Below are 22,422 nucleotides of genomic sequence, written 5' to 3' on the forward strand. Positions count from 1 at the left end.
ACTTATATGATTAAACATTTTTCACTATTCTGCATCAACCCAGACTCGCATCTCATTGACCCCCCTTGCTCAGAAACAATAGAAATCTACATGAGAAGGACATTTCTCTTCCACGGTTCCATTCCCGTCATTCAGATGTCCGTTGTGCAGTATGATGACATCACAAATCCCTACCTTAATCTCGGTTTGGCACAATTTTACTTTTTAATGTGATTTAAGACACTTCCGTTTTCCATCAAGCAGTGGATGAAGAGTTCAGTCGTTTTTTTTTTTTTTTCTCCTCCTTAAAATGATGGAATTATTTTCAATACTGCCCAATATCTATAATAAAAGGTTTTAAAGTCTTAAAAACCAAGAGGAGTGCATAAAAGCAAAACCTTCTGCCGGTGGCTCAGATCTTTGAACATTGTTTGGCAATCTTCAAGAATGCGGCAAGACGGAGGTTTCCAGAATTTAGAAGGAAAACGCCCCAAAAGTGTAGCCGTCGGTGGAGTCTGTTGACTGCATCACCTATTGGCTTTTTATATCTCTTGGAAACTTCACCAGTGAGATCTTCCCATCACAATTCCCTGCTCTTCCATTATATAGGTTAAATTAAAACTCCATCTGGAAAGGGAGGAGTCTCTCGTTGAGGCAGGTGTGCATACCTGGAAACTTAGGCGTGCCGGGATCTCACCACTAGAATTCCCGAGAGATTGAGAGGCCTCCCCTAAATACAGAAGTGTTAGTTCTGGGTGAAAAGGACTCTTTAATTCGGCCTATATCTTGATGAACAAGTTGGCGGTGATGACGGAGAATCCGCACAATATCGCGATGACCTTGACAATACGTTGGTCTCCAGAACTGAGCTCGTGAGGCAAGATCTCCATGAAAGTGATATATAAGAAGGTGCCGGTAGCAATGCCCTCGAGGACACTGCAGGTCAACTGGTGCAGAGGGTCAGTGGATTCGGTCAAGATCACGCCAAGGCCGATGCCTAAAGGGGTCATGAAGGAAAACAGCAGAAGGCAGCCAAGAACCACGCGAGGACGCAGACGGCCTTGACTCAGTTTCAAGGTCATGCTAAAGGAGACGATGCATTTGTGAAAGACGAGTGCCGCACACGTCTCCAGGACCTTTCTGCTGTCCTGCAGGAGACCGACAGCCAAGCCCTCAAGGACAGAGTGCAGGGACAGAGCCAAGACCAGGATAACAGCTCGCACTGGAGAGTGGGCGTTGACGTCCACGTGGACGTGTGGCTGGTCTGGGCCAGGGTGCCGTCCATCTGGACCCAGCAGAGAATGAGTCTCTTCAGACATGCCAGGATGGTCCGTGTAACTCAGCATAATTTGCTCCAAAACCAGGACCAGGAAAAAGCCCATCGCTAGAATGAATTCCTGCAGCGGGAACTGGAGCTGGAAGGAAAATGGATAAGTGTGAGGTATAAAAGTGGAGGTCAACATTTCCGATACATTCACTGACAAAGATCTCTAATCTCCTGTAAAGCAAACCTGATGTGGGGAGGGGGTAAAAGTTAAATACTTACCTTAGTAGTTGGAAGACTTTGAATGGTCTAGAGTCTAGACCACTGGTTCCCAACCCGTGTGCCGCGACACATTATTGTGTCGCGGCAGCATCGGGTATGTGTCGCCGCTCGCTGTCCCGCTCTGTCTCTCCCTGCATTTCCTAGCCTCTGCTCCGTTTGTAATTAGACTAGCACTACAAGAAAATGGCCGCCGATGTCCACAAATGCGGACATCGGGGGCCATTTTCTTGTAGCTATGTAACTACGGACAGAGAGGAGGCGGGGATAAGCAGGGAGGGAAGAGCCTGTGACAGAGAAGAGGGGGCTGCCGGATACCTGCATAGAGAAAGTGGCCGCCAGCTCAGAAGAAAAAACAATCGGCGCCCGCAGGAACGGAGGGAGAAGCAGGCTTGCCACCTAACTGCCTTAACTATACTGGGGCAGCTATACTACCATTACTGGGGCATCTAAACTACCCATACTGGGGCAGCTATACTACCCATTCTGGGGCAGCTATACTACCTATACTGGGGAACTATACTACCCATACTGGGGCAGTTATGCTACCTATACTGGGGCAGCTATACTACCCATACTGGGGCAGTTATGCTACCTATACTGGGGAACTATACTACCCATACTGGGGCTACTATACTACCTATACTGGGGCAGCTATACTACCCATACTGGGGCAGCTATACTACCCATACTGGGGCTACTATACTACCCATACTGGGGCTACTATACTACCCATACTGGGGCTACTATACTACCCATACTGGGGCTACTATACTACCCATACTGGGGCAACTATATTACCTATACTGGGGCAGCTATACTACTTATACTGGGGAAACTATACTACCTATACTGGGGCAGTTATACTACCTATACTGGGGCAACTATATTACCTATACTGGGGCAGCTATACTACCTATACTGGGGCAGCTATACTACCTATACTGGGGAACTATACTACCTATACTGGGGCAGCTATACTACCTATACATATGTGATGTGTCACGGAGATCTGAGCGTTCGGTGTGATGTGTCACAACTTCAAAAAGGTTGGGAACCACTGGTCTAGACTCTAGAGTAGGGGTGTCAAACTCAAATACAAAGTGGTCCGTAATTGTACACTGTGTACTAGTCGGGGGCCAACCTCAAGGTCTACTAGCCACCTTACTCCTTTATAAAGTTCCCAGATGTCTAATGGCCCCCCTCCAACCCATATACAGTTCCTGGTGTTTAGTGGCCCCTACCCTCCCCTATACAGTTCCCTAGTGTTTAGTGCTTTCCCCCTAACTCCTTCATGTGTATTCCCTGGTGTTCTAGGGCTTCACGTCCAATATAGCTTCCCTGGTGGTCTAGAGTGGGCCAAACATAATGCAAAGTGGGGAAACCACTTGAGGGCCAAATTTATAGAGGCTTCCAGGATCTTTGCAGAACACACCATTTCAGCTCTGAGTCCCTCTTCATCTTCTGGCCATCCTCCCAGCCATGGACAAGTGCATCTGGGCTGGGCATGTGCAGTAAGGTACGTGCATGTTGAGTAGAATGAAGACGCACATGCGTGGCTTTTCTTCTCCATCCAAGAGCACTTCATTCTACTAAGCATGCGCATACCTTCCTAGCAGCCCATGCCTGGTCCTCATGCTCTCATCCATGACTGCACCCGTGGCCATAAGAAACCTATTCAACTCGCTTTTATTAAGTATAGAGGGACCTTCTGTTGGCATGTTGGGCTGTGGGAGGATCCTGGAAGCTTCTGGACCATAGAGGCTTCCCCCTGCTAAGGTAAGTATCTAAAAAAAAAAATTCATAAGCCACTTCAGTGCCATGCACACAAATAACTATGCTGTGTTCCTTTTTTATTTCTCTGCCTAAAAGAGTAAAAAAATCAGGTGACAGTTTCTATCTGGATCGGGACTGGGTCGGACTATAGGGCAACCCTCACTGATAAGGAATTACAAACATGAAACACTTTCGTAGCAGAAAATGGCTTCTGAAAGCACAAAAGCGATAAAAAGGGTCAATAATTTATAGATTTGAGCTCTAGCATACTTCAGTAAATGCGTCATTGAGCAGAGACAATGAAACAGTAAAAACTTTAAAAGTAGATTTAAATATAAAATAAAACTATGGGATATCGAGAAAAAATTTTTTTTAGGAGCAGGAGGATAGTTTCAATTTTTTATCTCATCAGTTTATTTTAGCCTTGTGTTTCCTTTAATAATGGTCAACAAAAGGCTCAAAATTGAGCAAAATACGCATCAGCTTAGAATCACTGGGATCTTATTGGCCATCCTTGTGTATGACTATGTACTCACCGTTATGTTTAACTTGCTAAGTGCGTCATTAATGCCAGAAAGGTAGTCGGGTAGTAAGTCCAGGAGGCAGGTAGCCAAGAAAACACCACCAGCAAAACAGCTGATCAGACTCAGGAGTCGGCGACGGGATCCTGCAAACACAGCGCAACACTGATCAATACAAAACAACATTCTTCCAGAAGTGATCATGGCTGATAGCAGTTGAGCCCCTCTTTAATATAACCCTTGGTGGTTCCAGGGACAGGAAATGAGGGTAAAAAATGAACGGGTTCTATTTCTCCCCTACTCTGTTTTTTGCTGTCATTGTCCAAGTTGCAGGGGGGCCCAGAAGCCATAGGGGGCCCGTGGGGGGAGAAGTTTATTGTCCCTTTCCTGAGAGACTGACAACTAAGGGCACGGAGAGAAAAATCTTTCTGCACAATTGTTCTAATGACTGCATCTGCTCAGCCACTGATAACGAATCATACAAAGATTTGTAGACAGTCCCTATTCAGTGTGCAGCAGGCTCTCCTGTACAGCGCCCAGACCCCAGCCTCTCTACCCCTCCACAAGTGCTCTGTAACAGTAGTGAAGTTGGAGAAGTCTGCAGAGCCAGTTCTACTCCATCAGAGATGGACAGAGTGAGTGTAATAAGCTGAGGCTGGGAGCACACTCGTCTGTCGGTTTTCTGTATGCATCTTCTGCTCATCATGTCTGTCTGTATGTGTGAAAACATTCCCGTTTTATCACAGAAGCTAATGTTATTGATAAAAAAAAATGCTCCACTGCTGTCAGGTGTGCACTAGCCAATTGAATAACATTGGTTCTCAGTTTACCTGTGCAGAAAGCAAGTGGGGAGGGGCCCATCCAAAGATTTGCGGCGGGGAGGGGGGGGGGCGGTGCTTTCTAATTACACCCCTGAAAATATCAACCTACTTCCTGCCAAAACAGGAAGAGAATAAAAGCTTCCCAGATTGAGACACAGACAGCAATAAAAACACAGAACCCCATTCCACACTATTCAAAAATATTGTATTACTACTGCTGGCCTCTAACATTGTACAGTTAGAATTACTATACTTAGTACCGGTAACTATGTGCCTGGTGCACAGAAGGCTGGTCATTTTACCAGTCCTAACCCCTTTATTCTCACTAATTAATAACAGGTTCACTTTCGCACAGTTTCCCACAGTCTTTATGGGAATGGAATGTGCAGCTGGGGACTGTAGATAAAAGACAACACAGTGTATATAACAGGACTTGCTAACCTTGAATTACAACAGACAATTGTCCATACAGATGCCAATGGAATAAGCAACTAAAGGTGGCCATATCAGACGACTTGGCGGCCGAATGACCTTCCGATTCCATAATTATTATTGAATCGGATGAAGATCGCAGCCTCCAAGTGCATGCCCAATGACGATGCAACCAATTTTCGAGCCGAAATTGGTCACATGTATCGGTTGGATATGCTGCAAGATGTAGGGCCAACTTGCTCCATCGGGTGCACGGCGGTAACGGCGTACAATATCGGGACAAGCGATGAACGCAGCAGAGCCCCCGGGGCTGTCCCCCCTAGTCTAAAATGTTACCCTGGTGCCTTTTACTTTACCTGCCGCGTCCACCGAACATGGACAGGTAAAGTATACTGCATCGGACGGGAAATATTTTACATTAGGGGGGGGGTCAGTGTTCTCCCCAGGCTCTTTTAGCCGGGTTCTCCACCCGGCTAGTTTTGGTGAGCACCCGGCTGTCATCGGCCCACCTCCTCCTCTGCTGTAAGCAGAGAAGTCCCGGCCCTGCATTCTCTTATCTCGCCCCACCCGGCTTCTTTTTCATGCCACCCGGCTGGAAAAGGTTTCTGGGGAGAACACTGGGGGTGTCGAGGTGGTGGATGCGGCGTCACAAGGCCAATTCCCAAGAGATTTCATGCTGAAATCTTTCGGGAATCGGTCTGTGGTGTATGGGCAGCCAACAGATCTCTTTCCGATCAGTGAGATCGGTCTCTTGGTCGATCTGCCCATACATCATCTGATGTATGTAAGGGCACCTTTAGGCCTCTTCACCACCTGAATGCATCAAAAAATGGAAGTGCCAGCGCAACGCACTGCACTTCCCATGCGGTTTGTTTAAGCACTGCTATTTGTGTATTTTTGTCGCCAACCGTGCATTGTGATTCCACAGTCCCGAAAACGCTGAAGAAATCGCCTTATGTGGGTAAGAGGCCTTATATGCTTACATAGTTAGCATATTTTTCGGGAATATAAGATGCTCAGGACTAAAAGATGCACCTAGGTTTAGAGGGCAAAAACCAGGGGGAAAAAAAATATACTAAACCTGCTGTGTCCATGGTACAGGGTCATCTTGTTCTCCCCTAATTATTGTGTCCTCCATATATATCCTCCAGTGTCCCGCATGTCTCCTCCTCTGTCCCCCTTGTGTCCTCTGCTCCTCCAGTGTTCTCCTGCGCTCCCCCTAAATAAATTAAAGCAGCAGCAGAAGGGCTCACCTAATCCATCGGAGCCCATGGCGATCAAAGACCTCTCTCCTCCCTCACTGCTCCCCTAGTGCCGGCGTTTGCTGAACGTGTCATCAGCAGAAGCCAGCACTAGGGGAGCTGCGAGGAAGAGGAGAGGTTTCTGATCGCTCCAGTTCTAATGGATTAGGTGAGAAACACGCTGCCTCTGCTTTTATCTATTCAGGGAGAGCAGAGAAGGACACTGAGGGGGTGGAGGAGGACATGGGGACAATACAGGGAGTCTGCAACATTGTGGCATGTTGGGAGTTCGTATCAGTGGGCATTCATAAGTCGGAGAAACCTGTATTTGGAATATAACCATATCCGTGGGCAGATATTGCTATAATTTAGTGTATGTCTCCTGTACAGTAAACATATTATACTTCCATGAGACTGGTAATACTGTATTTCAAAACAGGAGCATAGTCTGTTACTTTATTAGGGACATGCGCATCACGATAGCAATGCGCACTAATAGAGTAATTCTTCCCTGTTCTTTAAAAAAAAAAAGTGTAATGGCCAGCTGCCCCCGGTTCACACTATGTTTGATAATTAGAAGTTAGGGTCTCTTCCATGAAGGATGACCTCATCGCGTTGGAAGAGTCTAGTATGAAACATTGTGCATGCAAACTGTTTTTGGAAGCTAACATCCTCCATTATGTTCATTTTAGTGCAACTGTTTTAACCTCCCTGGTGGTAAGGAGGGGCTGACTTGCTACAATTGGTATTGACAGTTAGCCTTGTCTACACTGAAAACTGGCTGGAAAGTGTTATAATGGTGTATGTGCACCACCTACTGGCAGAAGGCACATATTACAGCATTACAGAACATTTCTGGTATCTCATACTGTATATATCAGCCTTTCTCAACCCTTTTACCCTGGAGGAACCCTGCAAATACTTTTTGGATCTCAAGGAACTCCAGCAAGTAATTTTTGAATCCCAAAGAACCCCTGGCATGGCCTTCAAAAACATGGTGTGGCTGTCATTATTATTCCCAATTTTGTGTTTCTTTTTACAGTACCCCCTATTATAATGTGCCCACTATCATACTTCACCCCAACCCCCACGGTGGGGAAAAATGCCAAGGAACCCCTGCAGAGTACTGAAGGAACCCTGGCTGAGAAAGCCTGCTATATATTGTACTGAGAAGGACACTTATTACCACACTGGTCTGAACTCACCTATGACGGAGTATTACGACTACCATGGCTCAGAGTTGAGCAGCAGACCAGAGTCAGTGCAGCGGCCAAATGACGATCCCTAAAGATCTGGCATGTCGGACCTTTAGCTATGTCTAAGCATGACCCAACGGCATTGTTCTTGGGACCTCCCCACCCGCAGGAAGCCGCTCCATCAGATCCCCCTCCCCGTTCATCGCAACAGATGCATCGTCAGCCAAAGGCGACAGTGCACTAACAACACTGTACAGACGTGTCATCAGCCTTTGTACACGACGTGTCTTTTGCTATGCAGGATGGAGCGGAGAAACAATGAGTGTGCGTAATTGAGCAGTTTCTGGTGGTGGGAGCAGCGAGAACAATGCTATTGTGCCGTGCTCGGGCATTGCTAAAAATCTAACACGCCGGATCTTCATGCAAACGTTGTGTGCCTGATGTAGTCACACAGGTCTGACCATAATGACCAACCCTTGCCATGGCAGTCGTTATGGTCCACCACTCAGAGTTCAGTCAGACGGTTCAATCACCCGCCCAGTGTCTCATCCAAATGCTTTTCTGCAACGTGTAGAAAAGCATTTGTTGATTTTCAATAGCGATTCCCAGCGATCTTGATTTTTCATCCCGCAGGGGGACACAGGAGTGTGGCGCTAATGGACTCCAGAACAGCCAGACCCTGCTGGATACTAAACCCTTGCTTGACGGATTTTAGTAAGTTGCAAGCAAAAATTTCGTGAAAATTAATTGAACCACTTTTTGCACAGAAATTGAACGCCAGGGAGGTTAATTGCAAGTAGTTTATCTTGCCTATAATTAGGCTCAGCACATCTATGCTGCTAGTCATTCAGAACCAGTCTGTCTTAGGCCTCTTGCACACTGCAAGTGATTCCGATTCAGATTCCGCTTTTTAATCAGTTTTTACATCCGATTCAGATTCCGATTTGCAGTGTGCAGGGAGCGAACTGCAAATCGGAATCGGAATCGGATGTAAAAACGGATTAAAAAGCGGAATCTGAATCGGAATCACTTGCAGTGTGCAAGAGGCCTTAGGAAGCTTTATGGCTAGCTGAGCTATTTCAAGTTTGCATTCCATTTTTATTATGAGTTTATGGATTTAGTGCATAGTTTAGCATCTGTTTTGAATACAAGGGGCTTGATTCACTTAAGGCGCATACACACGCCATACTTCTGCCAACGACGGGTCCGCCAGACCCTCCCGCTGGGCGTACGTTCTGCCGACATGTGTACACGCTGTCGGCAGACTGATAAGGGTGTTTTTGAACCATCCGCTGAGCCTTATCAGTCTGCCAACAGCGCGTACACACGTGCTACTGTCGGCAGAACGTCCGCCCAGCGGGAGGGTCTGGCGGACTCATCGTTGGCGGAAGTATGGCGTGTGTATGCGCCTTAAGACAAATAGCATGCCTTATCCATGTTAACATGCCTTATCAGAGATAACACGCCTTATCAGAGTATCATAGCGAGCACTACTAACTTATGCCTGCTAGTTGGCAATGACGAGAGCTCCACTCGTCCTGCCCTGAGCCCCTGCGGGTTCGCAGCGCTTGCTATGCTACTCTGATGAGGCGTGTTAACTTTGATAGAGCATGTTATCTCTGATAAGGCATGCTATTTGTCTTAGTGAATCAAGCCCAAGGCGAGTATTTGCCTCTAGGGGGCTCTGCATGCCCCTGCTGGTAGACATTTCAGATGCGGCCTGGTCAGGAGCGCTGACAAGTCTTCCCTTTTAACTAATACTGTAACGAGTGGTGCTCCTCTGGCATTAGGGCCTGTAAAATTGCCATGCGCTACTTGCACATGGCTAAATAATCGGCCTTTCAGGCATCAGGCCCTCTGTGCTGAACAGTTTATAAGGTTTTCAGATCACTATTTTATTTTTTTCCATTTCGTTGAAAACATTTCTGAGACTAGCACTGTAACCTTAAACGTGAGACTGTCTAAACATTACGTAAACTGCAGATAATGCTACATGTCATCAGGGCTGTGGAGTCGGAGCAATTTTGGGTACCTGGGGTTGGACGGAGTTGGTGGTGTGGAGTTGGGAGTCGGATGATTTTTGTACCGACTCCACAGCCCTTTTAAATATTAGACTAATGCTGGGCATACAAGGTTAGATAGTTCTTATCAATCGAGCTCAATTGATAAGCTCTAACCTGTCCGATCACCGCGGCGGATCGATACCGCGCTCGATCCCTGCGGGCAGACAATAGAAAAAAACGAAGCGCTGATAAGAAGCGCCCACGGGGACGAGCGTGAATCGATCCGAGCGGACGAGTGGTGACGCGCTGGCTCGATACCGGCGCATAAACTAACCATGTATGCCCAGCATAATGCTGGGTTTACACCATACAATTTTCTGTTATGCTGGGAATACACGGGTCGATTAGCCACCGGATCGACCCCAGCCGCGTCCCCGCTCGTCCGCACGGATCGAAAACCGCTCGATCGAGCGGGCGGGGGTCGAGCGGCTTGATCGGGCCAGCTGAATATTATCAGCTGGCCGATACACGGTACAGAAACGTACCGTGTATCCCCAGCATTAGATTCTTCTGTTAAGGTAGCCATACACTGGTCGATTTGCCATTAGATCGACCAGCTGACAGATCCCTATCTGATCGAATCTGATCAGAGAGGGATCGTATGGCTGCCTTTACTGCAAACAGATTGTGAATCGATTTCAGCCTAAAACCGATCACGATCTGTTGAGCTGCTCCTGCCGCCTGTGAACCCCCCCCCCCGTATACATTACCTGAAGCTGGCTCCGGGCGTCTTCTCTGCGCTGCACCGCTCTGTTCTTGCTCCATCCCAGCGCTTCCTGTGTCACTCCGTGACCAGGAAGTTCAAATAGAGCGCCCTCTATTTGAACTTCCTGGTCACTGCAGTGACACAGGAAGCGCCGGGATGGAGCCGGAACAGAGCGGTGCAGCGCGGAGAAGACGCCCGGGAGCTAGCGTCAGGTAATGTATACCTGATCGGATCGGGCCGCCGCTAGCGACGCGCACCCTACCCGCGGGCGATCGAGGGTAATTTCCCGCACGGCGCGATCGACGGACCGATCCGATTTCGGGAGGAAATCAGATCGGCGGGTGCGTTTAGCACGAACGATTGGCAGCAGATTCGATCCCAGGATCGAATCTGCTGTCGAAACAGCCGCGAATCGGGCCAGTGTATGGCCACCTTTAGACTTTTCTGTTAGAATGCATAATTAGATTATTTTCTGCAAGAGAATGGTCATTATCTCTGGTGCATTGTCATCTGTTTATCTCCTGCTGAGTAGAACAATGCCTAATTGCTCGGCAGATAGATCGTAAGATAGATACATTTCCAACATGTTGAACTTTATCTATCTGGCAGGCAAATCAAACAGAAAATTGTATGGTGTAAACCCAGCACAATGCTGGGCATACACGAGTCGACCCGGCGGCTCGATTAGCCGCCGGATCGACTCCCGCCGCGTCCCCACTCGTCCCCGCAGGTGCCCGGATCGATTCCTGCTCGTCCCCGCGGGCATTGCTTATCTTCCTTTCGTTTGTCTTCAATTGTCCGCCCGCGGGGATCGAGCGTGGAGTCGACCCGCCGCGTGATCAGACACGTCGGAAATTATCAATCGAGCCATCAGCGGCTCGATTGATAATGGCCTGTCAACCCGTGTATGCCCAGCATAAGGAGTTGGAGCAATTTTGGGTACCTGGAGTCGGAGTTGGTGGTTTCATAAATTGAGGAGTTGTTGTCAGATGATTTTTGTACAGACTCCACAGCCCTGCATGTCATGCCTGCTCAGTGTTAGTATAATGCCCTCCCCACTGTTTCTCTTACCCAAGATGTCAGCACTGGCCTGGCGTCTGAACAGGAAGAGTGGCATCAAGCCGCCAACGAAAGTAAGAAGGAGCAAAGTGACCAGGGATCCCAGCTTTACCTCCAGGTCAGTAACAGAGGGGGGTGAGGCCTCCAATCCTGGGCTCCAAACCAGCCTGGCTTGATCTCCCTCCATTGTGGCACCGATGCTGCAAATAGACAGGCAAAAGGTATTGTTAAGGGGATGTATGAATATTCATGTACAGTATTTACAGAAGTGGTCCTCCTCTTGAATCAACTACTCACATTCACGAATACAAGATTTCTCATGTGCTTCACCCCTTCTCTGGAATCTCTTTCCACAACACATCTGTCACCCTCCAACCTTTGAAATCTTTACGCGCTCCCTTAAAACTCATTTTTTAAAGACAAGCATACATATAACTTAGGCTGTTTCCCCTTGAACCTCTGGCCAAGTTGGACTACTTACTAAATATATCCAAAAACACATTGCTTCTAGCTATAAATATTGTATACTACCCCACCTCTTGTTTCCTTTAGATTGTAAGCTTGCAAGGGCAGGGCTCTCTCACCCGCTTGCGTCTTGGAATTTGCTATATAATTTGTTCATCATGTTACATTTGTCACTGTAACTAATTTCTATGTCTATCACTTATGTATTATGTACCTGTGTTCTATATTTTGTGTATACCACTGTCTGTATTACTATCTACTCCATGTTTTGTTCTTACTCTGTACAGTGCCACAGAATATGCAGGCACTTTATAAATCAACCTGTTAAAAAAAACAGGCGCTAGGCCTCAGTTGGGAACTCCCCCTCCACCTGCAACGCACACATGGCTGCGCTCCCGCCTGCAACGCTTGCACTTGCCCGCGCCTGCCCATCCCCCTCTGCTATCCAAAGTCCAGCTGCATGCTGTGCATGCGTGCCAGGCACAATGCACGGACAATAGCTGTCCGTGCAGGACATGCGCAGTAGCGCAAATGTACGGACACACAGTGACACTGGTGTAGTGGAACTTCCCTTCCTTGCCGTCTGTATGAGTCTTATGGATTTCTGTCTCCCTTTGGCTTGAGAGTGGATGGTTGCAACGGTCCCACTCCTGCTCTAACACTTATATATTATTATATTTGAAAATAATAAGTTAGTCATATTTGTGTTTTGTTATCCTTCGGATAAGTTCACACAATGCACGTTGTGCTACTGCTGCGTTTCTACTCAGACATAGCGCAACACGCACTCTGTACATTGTTTCATAGCATGAAGATTGCTATGGTAATGCAGTGTTCTCCCCAGGCTGTTTTAGCCGGGTGCTCCACCCGGCTAATTTTGGTGAGCATCCGGCTGTTGTCAGCTCACTTCGTCGTCATCCTCCTCCTCCTATGTTGTAAGCAGAGATGCATCAGAACTGCATTTCCGTCGCTTCCCACCCGGCTACTTTTTCATGCCACCCGGCTGGGAAAAATGTCTGGGGCGGAAACGGGTAATGTAATTGTTAATGCACACATTGCCCAGAAACGCATTGCAGAAAGTGCGGTATGGATAACAAGGTCTGTTACAAAGTGATGCGAACTTGCCCACACAAACCTATCAGTATGTACGCTTGCAGCAACGCACCACACATCAACAAGCATAGTGTGAATGTGCCCTAAAGGTAGTCACACACTTGTCAATTGTCCCCTTTGATTGCCAGCAGATTTGATCATTCTGATTGAATCTGCCAGAAAAGTATGCCTCGACATATCCGAACGATCATAATTTCAGATGAAACTCCATTGAAACTATCGGTTGGACTTGTTGAAAAATCTAGATGACTGGGTTAGGAGGGGTGATTGTGGTGGTAGGGGACACTGAGGGGTGATTGGGGTAGCAGGGGTTAGTGATGGGTGACTAGGAAGGGACAGTGAGGGGGGATTGGGGTAGAAGGGGACAGTGAGTAGTGACTGGGGTAGGAAGGGGCAGTGAGAGGTTACTGGGTTGGGAGAGGACAGTGAGGGTTGATTGCGGTAGGAGGGGACAGTGAGGGGTGATTGGGATAGGAGGGGACAGTGAGGGGTGATTAGGAGGGTACAGTGAGGGGTGATTAAGAGGGTACAGTGAGGGGTGATTAAGAGGGAACAGTGAGGGGTGATTAAGTGGGTACAGTGAGGGGTTATTGGGGTAGGAGGGGGGCAGTGAGGGGTGATTGGAGTAGGTGGGAACAGTGAGGGGTGACTAGGAGGGTACAGTGAGGGGTGTTTGTAGTAGGAGAGGACAGTGAGGGGTAATTGGGACAGGAGGGGACAGTGAGGGGTGATTGGGATAGGAAGGGACAGTGAGGGGTGATTGGGATAGGAAGGGACAGTGAGGGGTGATTGGGACAGGAGGGGACAGTGAGGGGTGATTAGGAGGGTACAGTGAGGGGTGATTAAGAGGGTACAGTGAGGGGTGATTAAGAGGGAACAGTGAGGGGTGATTAAGTGGGTACAGTGAGGGGTTATTGGGGTAGGAGGGGGGCAGTGAGGGGTGATTGGAGTAGGTGGGAACAGTGAGGGGTGACTAGGAGGGTACAGTGAGGGGTGTTTGTAGTAGGAGAGGACAGTGAGGGGTAATTGGGACAGGAGGGGACAGTGAGGGGTGATTGGGATAGGAAGGGACAGTGAGGGGTGATTGGGATAGGAAGGGACAGTGAGGGGTAATTGGGACAGGAGGGGACAGTGAGGGGTGATTGGGATAGGAAGGGAAAGTGAGTAGTGATTGGAGTAGGTGGGAACAGTGAGGGGTGATTAGGAGGGTACAGAGAGGGGTGTTTGTAGTAGGATAGGACAGTGAGGGGTATTTGGGACAGGAGGGGACAGTGAGGGGTGATTGGGATAGGAAGGGACAGTGAGGGGTGGGATAGCAGGGGACAGTGAGGGGAGATTGGGATAGGAGGGGACAGTGACTGGTGATTGGGGACAGTGAGGGGTGTTTTGGGTAGGAGGGGACAGTGAAAGGTGATTGGGATAGGAAGGGACAGTGAGGGGTAGGAGGGGACAGTGAGGGGTGTTTGGGGACAGTGAGGGGTGTTTGGGGTAGGAGGGGGGCAGTGAGGGGTGATTGGGGACAGTGAGGGGTGATTGGGGTAGGAGGGAACACTGATGCCTGAGAACAATACAGTCTGGAGGGTTAATTGGGATAGGGTAAAAGTTAGGGGGTGACGGCGGAGACACACTCACTTACATTCCCCAGGCAGATCAGCAGCAGCTATTACTGGAACAGGCAGAAATTGCTCCTCCTACCGCCTCTCCTTGCTGTTCTTGATGCGCATGCTCAGCCGGCGCCATCTTGGTTCACCCGGAAGTGGGCGTCGCTTAATCAATAAATAGCGAGCCAGTGTGAGCCGGGTACTATTATTATTGTTCCTGACCCGGCGGGTGAGTTTTTAGTGTCTTCCAACCCCCGCATGTGATCTCCCCTATTCCGGTCCATCCTGGGCTTGTTACCCTGAGGTGACAGCTGCCTTCATCCCCCCTCCACACCATGTGTCCATCTGTCACCGCTGCACCCGACCCCTAGGACACTTCTGGAGGAGAACCAGGGGGCACTGTGTCACATGACCTGGGTGACAAATTACCCCAGAGATGCGTGGGTCACGTGACTCTGGGGTAATTTCTGTCACCCAGGTCATGTGACCAGCACCCCCCTTTCAGCTCCAGTCAAAGCTGTGCTTGTGTTGGGGTAACTGGTTCTCCCCTAAAGTGTCCTAGGGGTAACACTTGGGCAGATTTGCACCTGTTTTTACATATCGTGAAGTGCGGTCGCCTCACAAATAAGCATTTTTGGAGCAATCACGCTTGGCGTTTCTATATACTAATGGCGATCGCTACAAAATTGCCGGAAAAACGCTGCATGCAACACGTTTGCGATTAGCGATAATCACGGAACACCTGCGATAATTGCTCAAGTGTGAACACTGCCATAGACTAAAATAGTACTAGCGGTTTTAAAAAACTATAGCGATTAGCTGTGAACGAGCCCCTAATGGGCTAAAATCTTCTCACCAATCTGATGAGATTATCAATATTGATGCGATTTTTGGATAATTTCCAATTGATCATCTGAAGAATATTTTGTAAACGATCGTTCAGCTAATTGTATCGTTAGTGGCCACCTTTAGTCAATGGGTGGTTCATGTCAGCTTAGGTTAGGTGCAATTTTTTGGACGCTGATCTGGTGGAGGTGACCCAGCAAAAAACCTCAGGGAATTTCTGGTAGGGTGATTGGTTGCTGTTTCAGCAGTTCTCCAATTATATAGATTTCAGATAGGTAGCAATAATAACTACCCACTTGGCGCCGTGATGTTGCAGGTGTTTGCGGCGCTCTGCATTCTGTGTTTTCGATCGTATGCGGTGGCAGGCAGGCATATGTAGTAGGCTTTCCTCATGCGTACATTTGAATACGGCGCTGGTAGACTTGGGCGCAGGATCCAGCTGTTAAATGGCTGGTCCTGCTTCTGCACAAGTCCGGGGCGTTTTAATTACTATTCCCCCTCCAGGCCGACATGGATAGTGGGGGAATGAAATAATTCGGCTTCCAGCGATTGCTGGAGGCCGAATTATTGTGTTTTTTAAACAACTTCGGCTCCGTCTTCTGACGGAGCCGACCTTCCTCACTGAGCGCCGCTATAGACTGATTCCTATTACAGGCTATGGCGGCGCTGGCTGCGCCCAAAGCTAGCAGCGCTGAAAAGCACTGCTCCGTTCCTCATGCCCACCCCCCCATGTTCTTCATTGACCTCCGTTATGTAATGTCTTTCTGAAGCTACTTCGAGGTCGGGAGGGTCAGTGAATACTGCGTAGGTGCTGCCCGGCAAACTTTGGCCAGGTGCGCTCTGCACATGTGCACTACATAATTGTGACTTGGTGCACATGCGCAGAGCGCCTTCGGCCTCGGGATCAAGGACACGTTGCTGGGCAGCCCATGCGCAGTATTTACTGACCCGGAAGTAGTTTTGGGGGGACATTACACGATAATGAGGGGGGTGGGCAGGAGGAGAGCCTACTACACATGCCTGCTCCCCTCTATTTTTAAAGTGGTCCTTAACTGAAAAAAAGTTTTACTTACCTGGGGCTTGGACCAGCCCCCCACAGCCATCCTGTGCTCGCCGCATGCCGAACCGATCCAACATGTCTGATCTGATTTACGATCGATTTTCCATAGAATTGACCATAAAATCGATCGGAGATCAGATCGGACATGTCGGAAATAATTGATCTGACAGTAAACCCATTAGAAAATTGCATCGTGTATCTAGCATAATACTTAAGCCATAGACCCTGAACAGCATATGCAGATCAGATTTGACAATATTAGCTGCATGCTTGTTTCTGGTGGGATTCAGATGCTACTGCAGCCAAGCAGGGCTGCCAGGCAACTGGTATTGCTTAAAAGGAAATAAATATGGCAGCCTCCATATTCTTCTCACTACAGTTGTCCTTTAACTCGCTTGAAGCCAGTAGGTACACAACATCTCCTATGTAAATTTTGTAGTTCCATATACAGCGAAGTCCCTGTAACCTGGAACTCGGGCACCTGGAAGGATCAACTAACTAGCATGCCTGAGGGGATAACGTGAACTTGGTTTTGTTTTGTTTTTTCAGGGGTGTTTACAGGCATTAAAATACCAAGCCTCCAGCGATGTCTTGTAGCCTTCCTGTAGCTCCTAGCGGCTTCCGGCGTCCGTGCACGGCTCCTGGCTTGTCACGTGACCCAATGTTGGTCAGGTGACACGCCACCTTCTGTGCACGGAGGATGCCGCTAGGCGCAACAAGGAGACTACGATACGTCGCTGGAGGCTCGATGAGTATTTAGGGTTTGTGCTTTTTTGGTGAGTTGCTCAATCAACCGGCAAGCCCATGTATCCAGCAATAGGCTATACCCGCTGGTGCCAGATACTAGGGACTTTGCTGTATCAAGTGATAGGAGGGCAAGCCTTATGCTGGGCATACACGGCTCGTTTTTGAGCCATTGAAATGGCTCGATAATTTCCGACATGTCCGATCGTTTAGCCGCTCGATTCTGGATTGCAGTGAATGGAAAAAAATAAGAAAAACGAACGGAAGATAAGAGAATTGACTGCAGAATATAGCGGCAAAACGATCGAATGGGAGATCGAGTGGCAAAAACAAGCCGTGTATGCCCAGCATAAGAGCCTGACGACCAGATTGAGGGCCCGTTTCCACTACTGCGGAAACCGGGCCTAATTCTGAGAGTTTCCCCTCAGGCGGGGAAACTCTGCCATAGGGAACTATGGCACCGCCGGCCGAATCGCTTACCTTAATGTTCGGCCGACATTGCCGTTAGTTTCCGTGCAGGAGGCTGCGAATCCCATAGCCGTGCATGGCACGGCGTTCCCGCTCACCAGGAAGTGCCACCGCGCGTTTCGCAGCCGTGCGCGGTGGCCAGTGGAAACGGGCCCTTATGAAAGCATTACCGACAGTTTTTTTCTTCTTAAACAGTTCTAACCAGCAGGAGGAACTGTTCTGCATGGGAATAAGAACATTTCTAAATTCTACTTAATCTCTTGCCGACTGCTCCACGCTAATTGACGTGAGCAGTGCTGCAGCCCCAGGACCGCTCCACGCCGATTGGCGTGAACGGCTGGGAATGGGCTTTGCAGGAAAGTGCGCGCGCATCTCTGCTCTGATGACGGAGCTCCACCCACCTTCAGTCTCCCAGCAGCGGTTACCGCTCGGAGACTGTTACACGGCGAAACCGCCGTCTAGTAACTTAGTACAGCGCTGCCTTAGATCACACGGCTGTCCCCCGGGAGGCAAAATTGTGATCCACTGTCATAGGCTGAAGCCTATGACAGCCGATCACGCTGATTGGCTGGCGGGGGAGTGAGGTGAGTTTAAAAAAATAAAGAAAAAAATAGTAAAATTTATTTAAAAAATAAATATTTATAAAAACAAAACAAAAACACTGGGGGAGCGATCAGACCCCCCCCAGCAGAGAGCTCTGTTGGTGGGGAGAAAAAGGGAGGGGAATCACTTGTGTGCTGAGTTGTGCAGCCCTGCAGCGAGGCCTTAAAGCTGCAGTGGCCCAATTTGTGAAAAAAGACCTGGTCACTAGGGGGGTTTAATACTGCGGTTCTTAAGTGGTTAATAGTGGCAGTTTAGCATAAATATCTAGAACTGCACTACAGTTAAGAAAAGTGCAAATCCATCCCTAAACTGTCGCAGATTAAGAAGTGCTTGTTAGCACTTCTACACGGCTTGTGCAGGCTAGGCATGATTTGTGAAGTGCTCCTCCCCCCCTGCTGCCTGTTGTCCTGTGAATCTGTTCTGTGCTTAACCCTTCCAGTGCTGGGCATTGATCCACTGTTTCAGTTCTAATACATTTATATTATATACTGAATTACATTACATCTTGTCAGTTAACCTAAACTAATCTACTATAAATAAAATACTAATGCTGTTGTAACTTATCTTTTCAGTAGCAATACAGTAGATGTAATGGTTACCACATCAACAGCAATTTTCCTCACACACTGCACTGTCCGAGAAACCTTCCTAACTCCTACTATTTTACAACAGTTTTAGAAAGCATCTGATTTCTTAATATATCTGAGACCGTTCTGCACGGATTTCTAAAAACCTACCATCATTTTGTCTCAGACACGCTTGATAAATGTCCCCTTGTGTGTTGTTAATTGGCAAGCCCTGTCAGCTCCTCACATGGAGGATATTAACCTGATTGAACCAGCATTTTCCTTTTGTGCTGATTGGTGTATGCATGCAAACACAAGGCAAGGCAAATGCTCACCCACCAAGCACCACCTGGATATTATTTTTATCTGCAGGGTAGTGCCAATTAACAAATTTAAAGAGGAGCTGTCAGCCATACTATCTCAGAAAACAAACAAACACGTATATAAGTAGATAAATACTTGCGCTACTTACATAACACATGTATTGCACTGTCCACATTTTGATTTTAGTAATTTTTCTATAGTAAAAAAAAAAAAGAGAAAATCCTTCTAAAGAGGCTCATACACTTACCGTTTTTCACGCCGATTCACAGCCGATTCGATTACTGTGATCGAATCGGCTGTGAAATCGTCGCGCAAATGCTGACCGAACGATCGATTTCCGTCCGAAATCAATCGTTCCCGTCGATTTCTGTCTGTGCAGAAGTTTTCACTCGATCGGCGGCGGGTCGGGAGTGCGTCGATAGCGGCATTTGATTGCCCGACGACCGACGCAATACAGCGGCAATACATTACCTGCTCCGCCCGCGCGAGTCCCCTGGTCACCGCTGCTCCGTCTCCACGCTGGGCTCAGAGTTCGGCAGACTTCAATTCTTCCTGTCCCGGCAGGAAGTTTAAACAGTAGAGCACCTTCTACTGTTTAAATTTCCCCCGGCAGGAAGTAAAGTGAAGCTGGAGGAGCCCAGATCGGAGACGAGACAGCGGAGACCAGGGGACTCGAGCCTGCCGGAGCAGGTAATGTATAGCTGGTGGGGGGGGGGGGGGGGGGGGTAGCTCCACAGATGGTGAATCGACTTCATGCTGAAATCGATTCACCATCTGTTTGCAGTAAAGGCAGCCATACGATCCCTCTCTGATCAGAGAGGAATCTATCTGTTGGTCGATCTGATGGCAAATCGACCAGTGTATGGCCACCTGTAACCAGTTCGGCCTATCTGGACGAGTTTCCTCGTCCAGATAGGCACTGGTGCTGCCGCCGGCTCGTGCGCGCGATCGGGCGCGCTCCCGCTGCCCGCCGCTAGCCCCCCGATCAGTGAATGGGAATATAATTCCCATTCACCGATCTAACTTCCCCGCAGAAATACCGACGCTTTCTCTCCAGAGAGCGCGGTATTTCTGCCCCCAGGAAACAACTCCTCAGCATTTTAGTTCCTAGATGCGAGCTGGTTCGCATCTAGGACTTTTTTCACTGTAGTAAACTGCACCCACATACATTTTTGATTAAAAAAAAAACATTATTTTACATTTAAAATTAGCAGTTTCCCTCCCACACCAAAAATTACCCACATACACTTTTTTTATAAAAAAAAAAAAAAAAAAAACAATTAAAAAAAAAACCCAAAAACAACATAAATGGTTACCCAAGGGTCTGAACTTTTTAAATATGCATGTCAAGAGAATATGTTATTATATTATTTAAAGTTATAAGCTTATAAATAGTGATGGACGCAAATTGAAAAAATGCACCTTTATTTCTAAATGAAATATCGGCACCATAAATTGTGATAGGGACATCGTTTAAATGGTGTAATAACCGGGACAGATGGGCAAATAAAATACATGCGTTTTAATTACGGTAGCGTATATTAATTTCAAACTATAATGGCCAAAAACTGAGAAATAATGAATTTTTTCCGTTTTTTTCTTATTCTTCCTGTTAAAATGCATTTACAGTAAAGTGGCTCTTAGCAAAATGTATCACCCACAGAAAGCCTAATTGGTGGCGGAAAAAACAAGCTATAGATCAATTCATTGTGATAAGTAGCAATAAAGTTATAGGCGAATGAATGGGAGGTGAACGTTGCTCGGATGCATGAGATTTTCGGCACTGCGGCGCTGAACCGGTTAAGATTCTCCATTTTAACTGCCTATTTTGAAGCCAATCCTGATGTAATTTCCTCCCTTACTCTCCTCTTCCTTAGTGTGTATGCATTGCCCGCCCACCTCCCAGTCTACAGGCACTCCCAGTCTACAGGCACTCCCAGTCTACAGGCACTCCCAGTCTACAGGCACTCCCAGTCTACAGGCACTCCCAGTCTACAGGCACTCCCACCCATCTCTGCAATAGAAAGTGCATTGTCTCAGCATGAGAAATATTGGCCAATTAGAGAGGAACAGATGTGTGGGAGAGGAAAACAGGAGGGAAAGAGGCTTCAGCCAATCAGGCTGCATTAGTTAGGTCTGAGGGGTAAAGTAGAGAAGCAAAAAAGGACAACCCAGCATGCAATGCAACTTCCTTCGTGAGGCAATGTACCAAATAAGAGTCAGGTAAACTGGGGAATGATCATTTATCAACAAGAAAAGTAATAGTTCAGGCACATTTGTTGTCTTTAATTTTGCTGACTGGCTTTACACCGCAGACTGAGGTTTCCTGCTGGGTCCCTAAGGTACCACAAAAGAACTATGGGCAAGCACCAACTACCAAATAATTGCTGAGTAACTACTCAAGAGTGTGCAGAAAGGATAATATAGTGTAACAACAAGAACAAGATGATCCCATACAATACCGCACCACTCACGAATTCAAATGTAGAAATTGATATCTTTATATGAAAAAGTCCATAATATAAAAACACTTAAAGAGTAACTGTTAGCCCCAAAAATGAAATTTAAATCTCTATTGCAATGTTTTATTTACTTTTTAATGGAGCCAAAAAGGCAATGCAGAAGTTAAAAATCAATCTAATTTTTTTACTATGTAGCCTTTTCCCCAAGCTCCTAAGGAGGATGCAAAGCCGCATAACAGATACTGCTGAGCATGCAGAGCATGCCTATGTCTGCCCGACCCCCCTCTCCCCCCCAGGACCAGGTGCCGATATATTATCACCCCAAACAGCTGACACGGAGAGAGAGCGGAGTACATCTACACACTTCCAGCGCCGCCACCGCAGAGCAGCCGCCGCCGAGTCACATGTGAGAGAGATGCACGGCGGCGGCTGCTCTGCGGTGGCGGCGCTGGAAGTGTGTAGATGTACTCCGCTCTCTCTCCGTGTCAGCTGTTTGGGGTGATAATATATCGGCACCTGGTCCTGGGGGGGAGAGGGGGGTCGGGCAGACATAGGCATGCTCTGCATGCTCAGCAGTATCTGTTATGCGGCTTTGCGTCCTCCTTAGGAGCTTGGGGAAAAGGCTACATAGTAAAAAAATTAGATTGATTTTTAACTTCTGCATTGCCTTTTTGGCTCCATTAAAAAGTAAATAAAACATTGCAATAGAGATTTAAATTTCATTTTTGGGGCTAACAGTTACTCTTTAAAATCAAGGTACAAAGGAGTTGGGCTAATGCAAGTACATAAATGTGATAATAATCGTCATAAAAAGTATCTCATATTATATTGCT

At 47.6% G+C, this 22,422-nt stretch overlaps 2 protein-coding genes across 4 annotated transcripts in view; one reads left to right on the top strand and one right to left on the bottom strand.

The window, feature by feature from the left end:
• Nucleotides 1–728: 728 nt before the first annotated feature.
• SLC39A1 (solute carrier family 39 member 1) lies at nucleotides 729–14,681 on the bottom strand. The gene is made up of 4 exons (XM_068252447.1): nucleotides 14,552–14,681; nucleotides 11,350–11,537; nucleotides 3,835–3,965; nucleotides 729–1,394 (listed from the first exon to the last, which is right to left on the bottom strand). The coding sequence occupies exons 2-4, from the start codon at nucleotides 11,522–11,524 to the stop codon at nucleotides 759–761; spliced, it is 942 nt and encodes a 313-aa protein (XP_068108548.1). The 5' UTR covers nucleotides 11,525–11,537; nucleotides 14,552–14,681; the 3' UTR covers nucleotides 729–758.
• Nucleotides 14,661–22,422, top strand: part of TDRKH (tudor and KH domain containing) — a 51,766-nt gene continuing 44,004 nt past the window's right edge. For all 3 annotated transcript variants that reach the window (XM_068252446.1, XM_068252444.1, XM_068252445.1), the window contains exon 1: nucleotides 14,661–14,745. The gene's annotated coding sequence lies outside the window, so the exon portion shown is untranslated. The remainder of the gene's footprint in view (nucleotides 14,746–22,422) is intronic.

The sequence above is a fragment of the Hyperolius riggenbachi genome, chromosome 9 (assembly GCF_040937935.1).
Source record: "Hyperolius riggenbachi isolate aHypRig1 chromosome 9, aHypRig1.pri, whole genome shotgun sequence".
Taxonomy (NCBI): Eukaryota; Metazoa; Chordata; class Amphibia; order Anura; family Hyperoliidae; genus Hyperolius; species Hyperolius riggenbachi.

Excerpts from the sequence above, each read along its gene's own strand:
- SLC39A1 (XM_068252447.1), bottom strand. The coding sequence starts at position 11,524 with ATGGAGGGAGATCAAGCCAGGCTGGTTTGGAGCCCAGGATTGGAGGCC. Across the intron at positions 3,966-11,349 it reads GGCCAGTGCTGACATCTTGG|GATCCCGTCGCCGACTCCTG; the intron begins GTAAGAGAAACA and ends CTGTGTTTGCAG. Across the intron at positions 1,395-3,834 it reads TTAGCAAGTTAAACATAACG|CTCCAGTTCCCGCTGCAGGA; the intron begins GTGAGTACATAG and ends TTTTCCTTCCAG.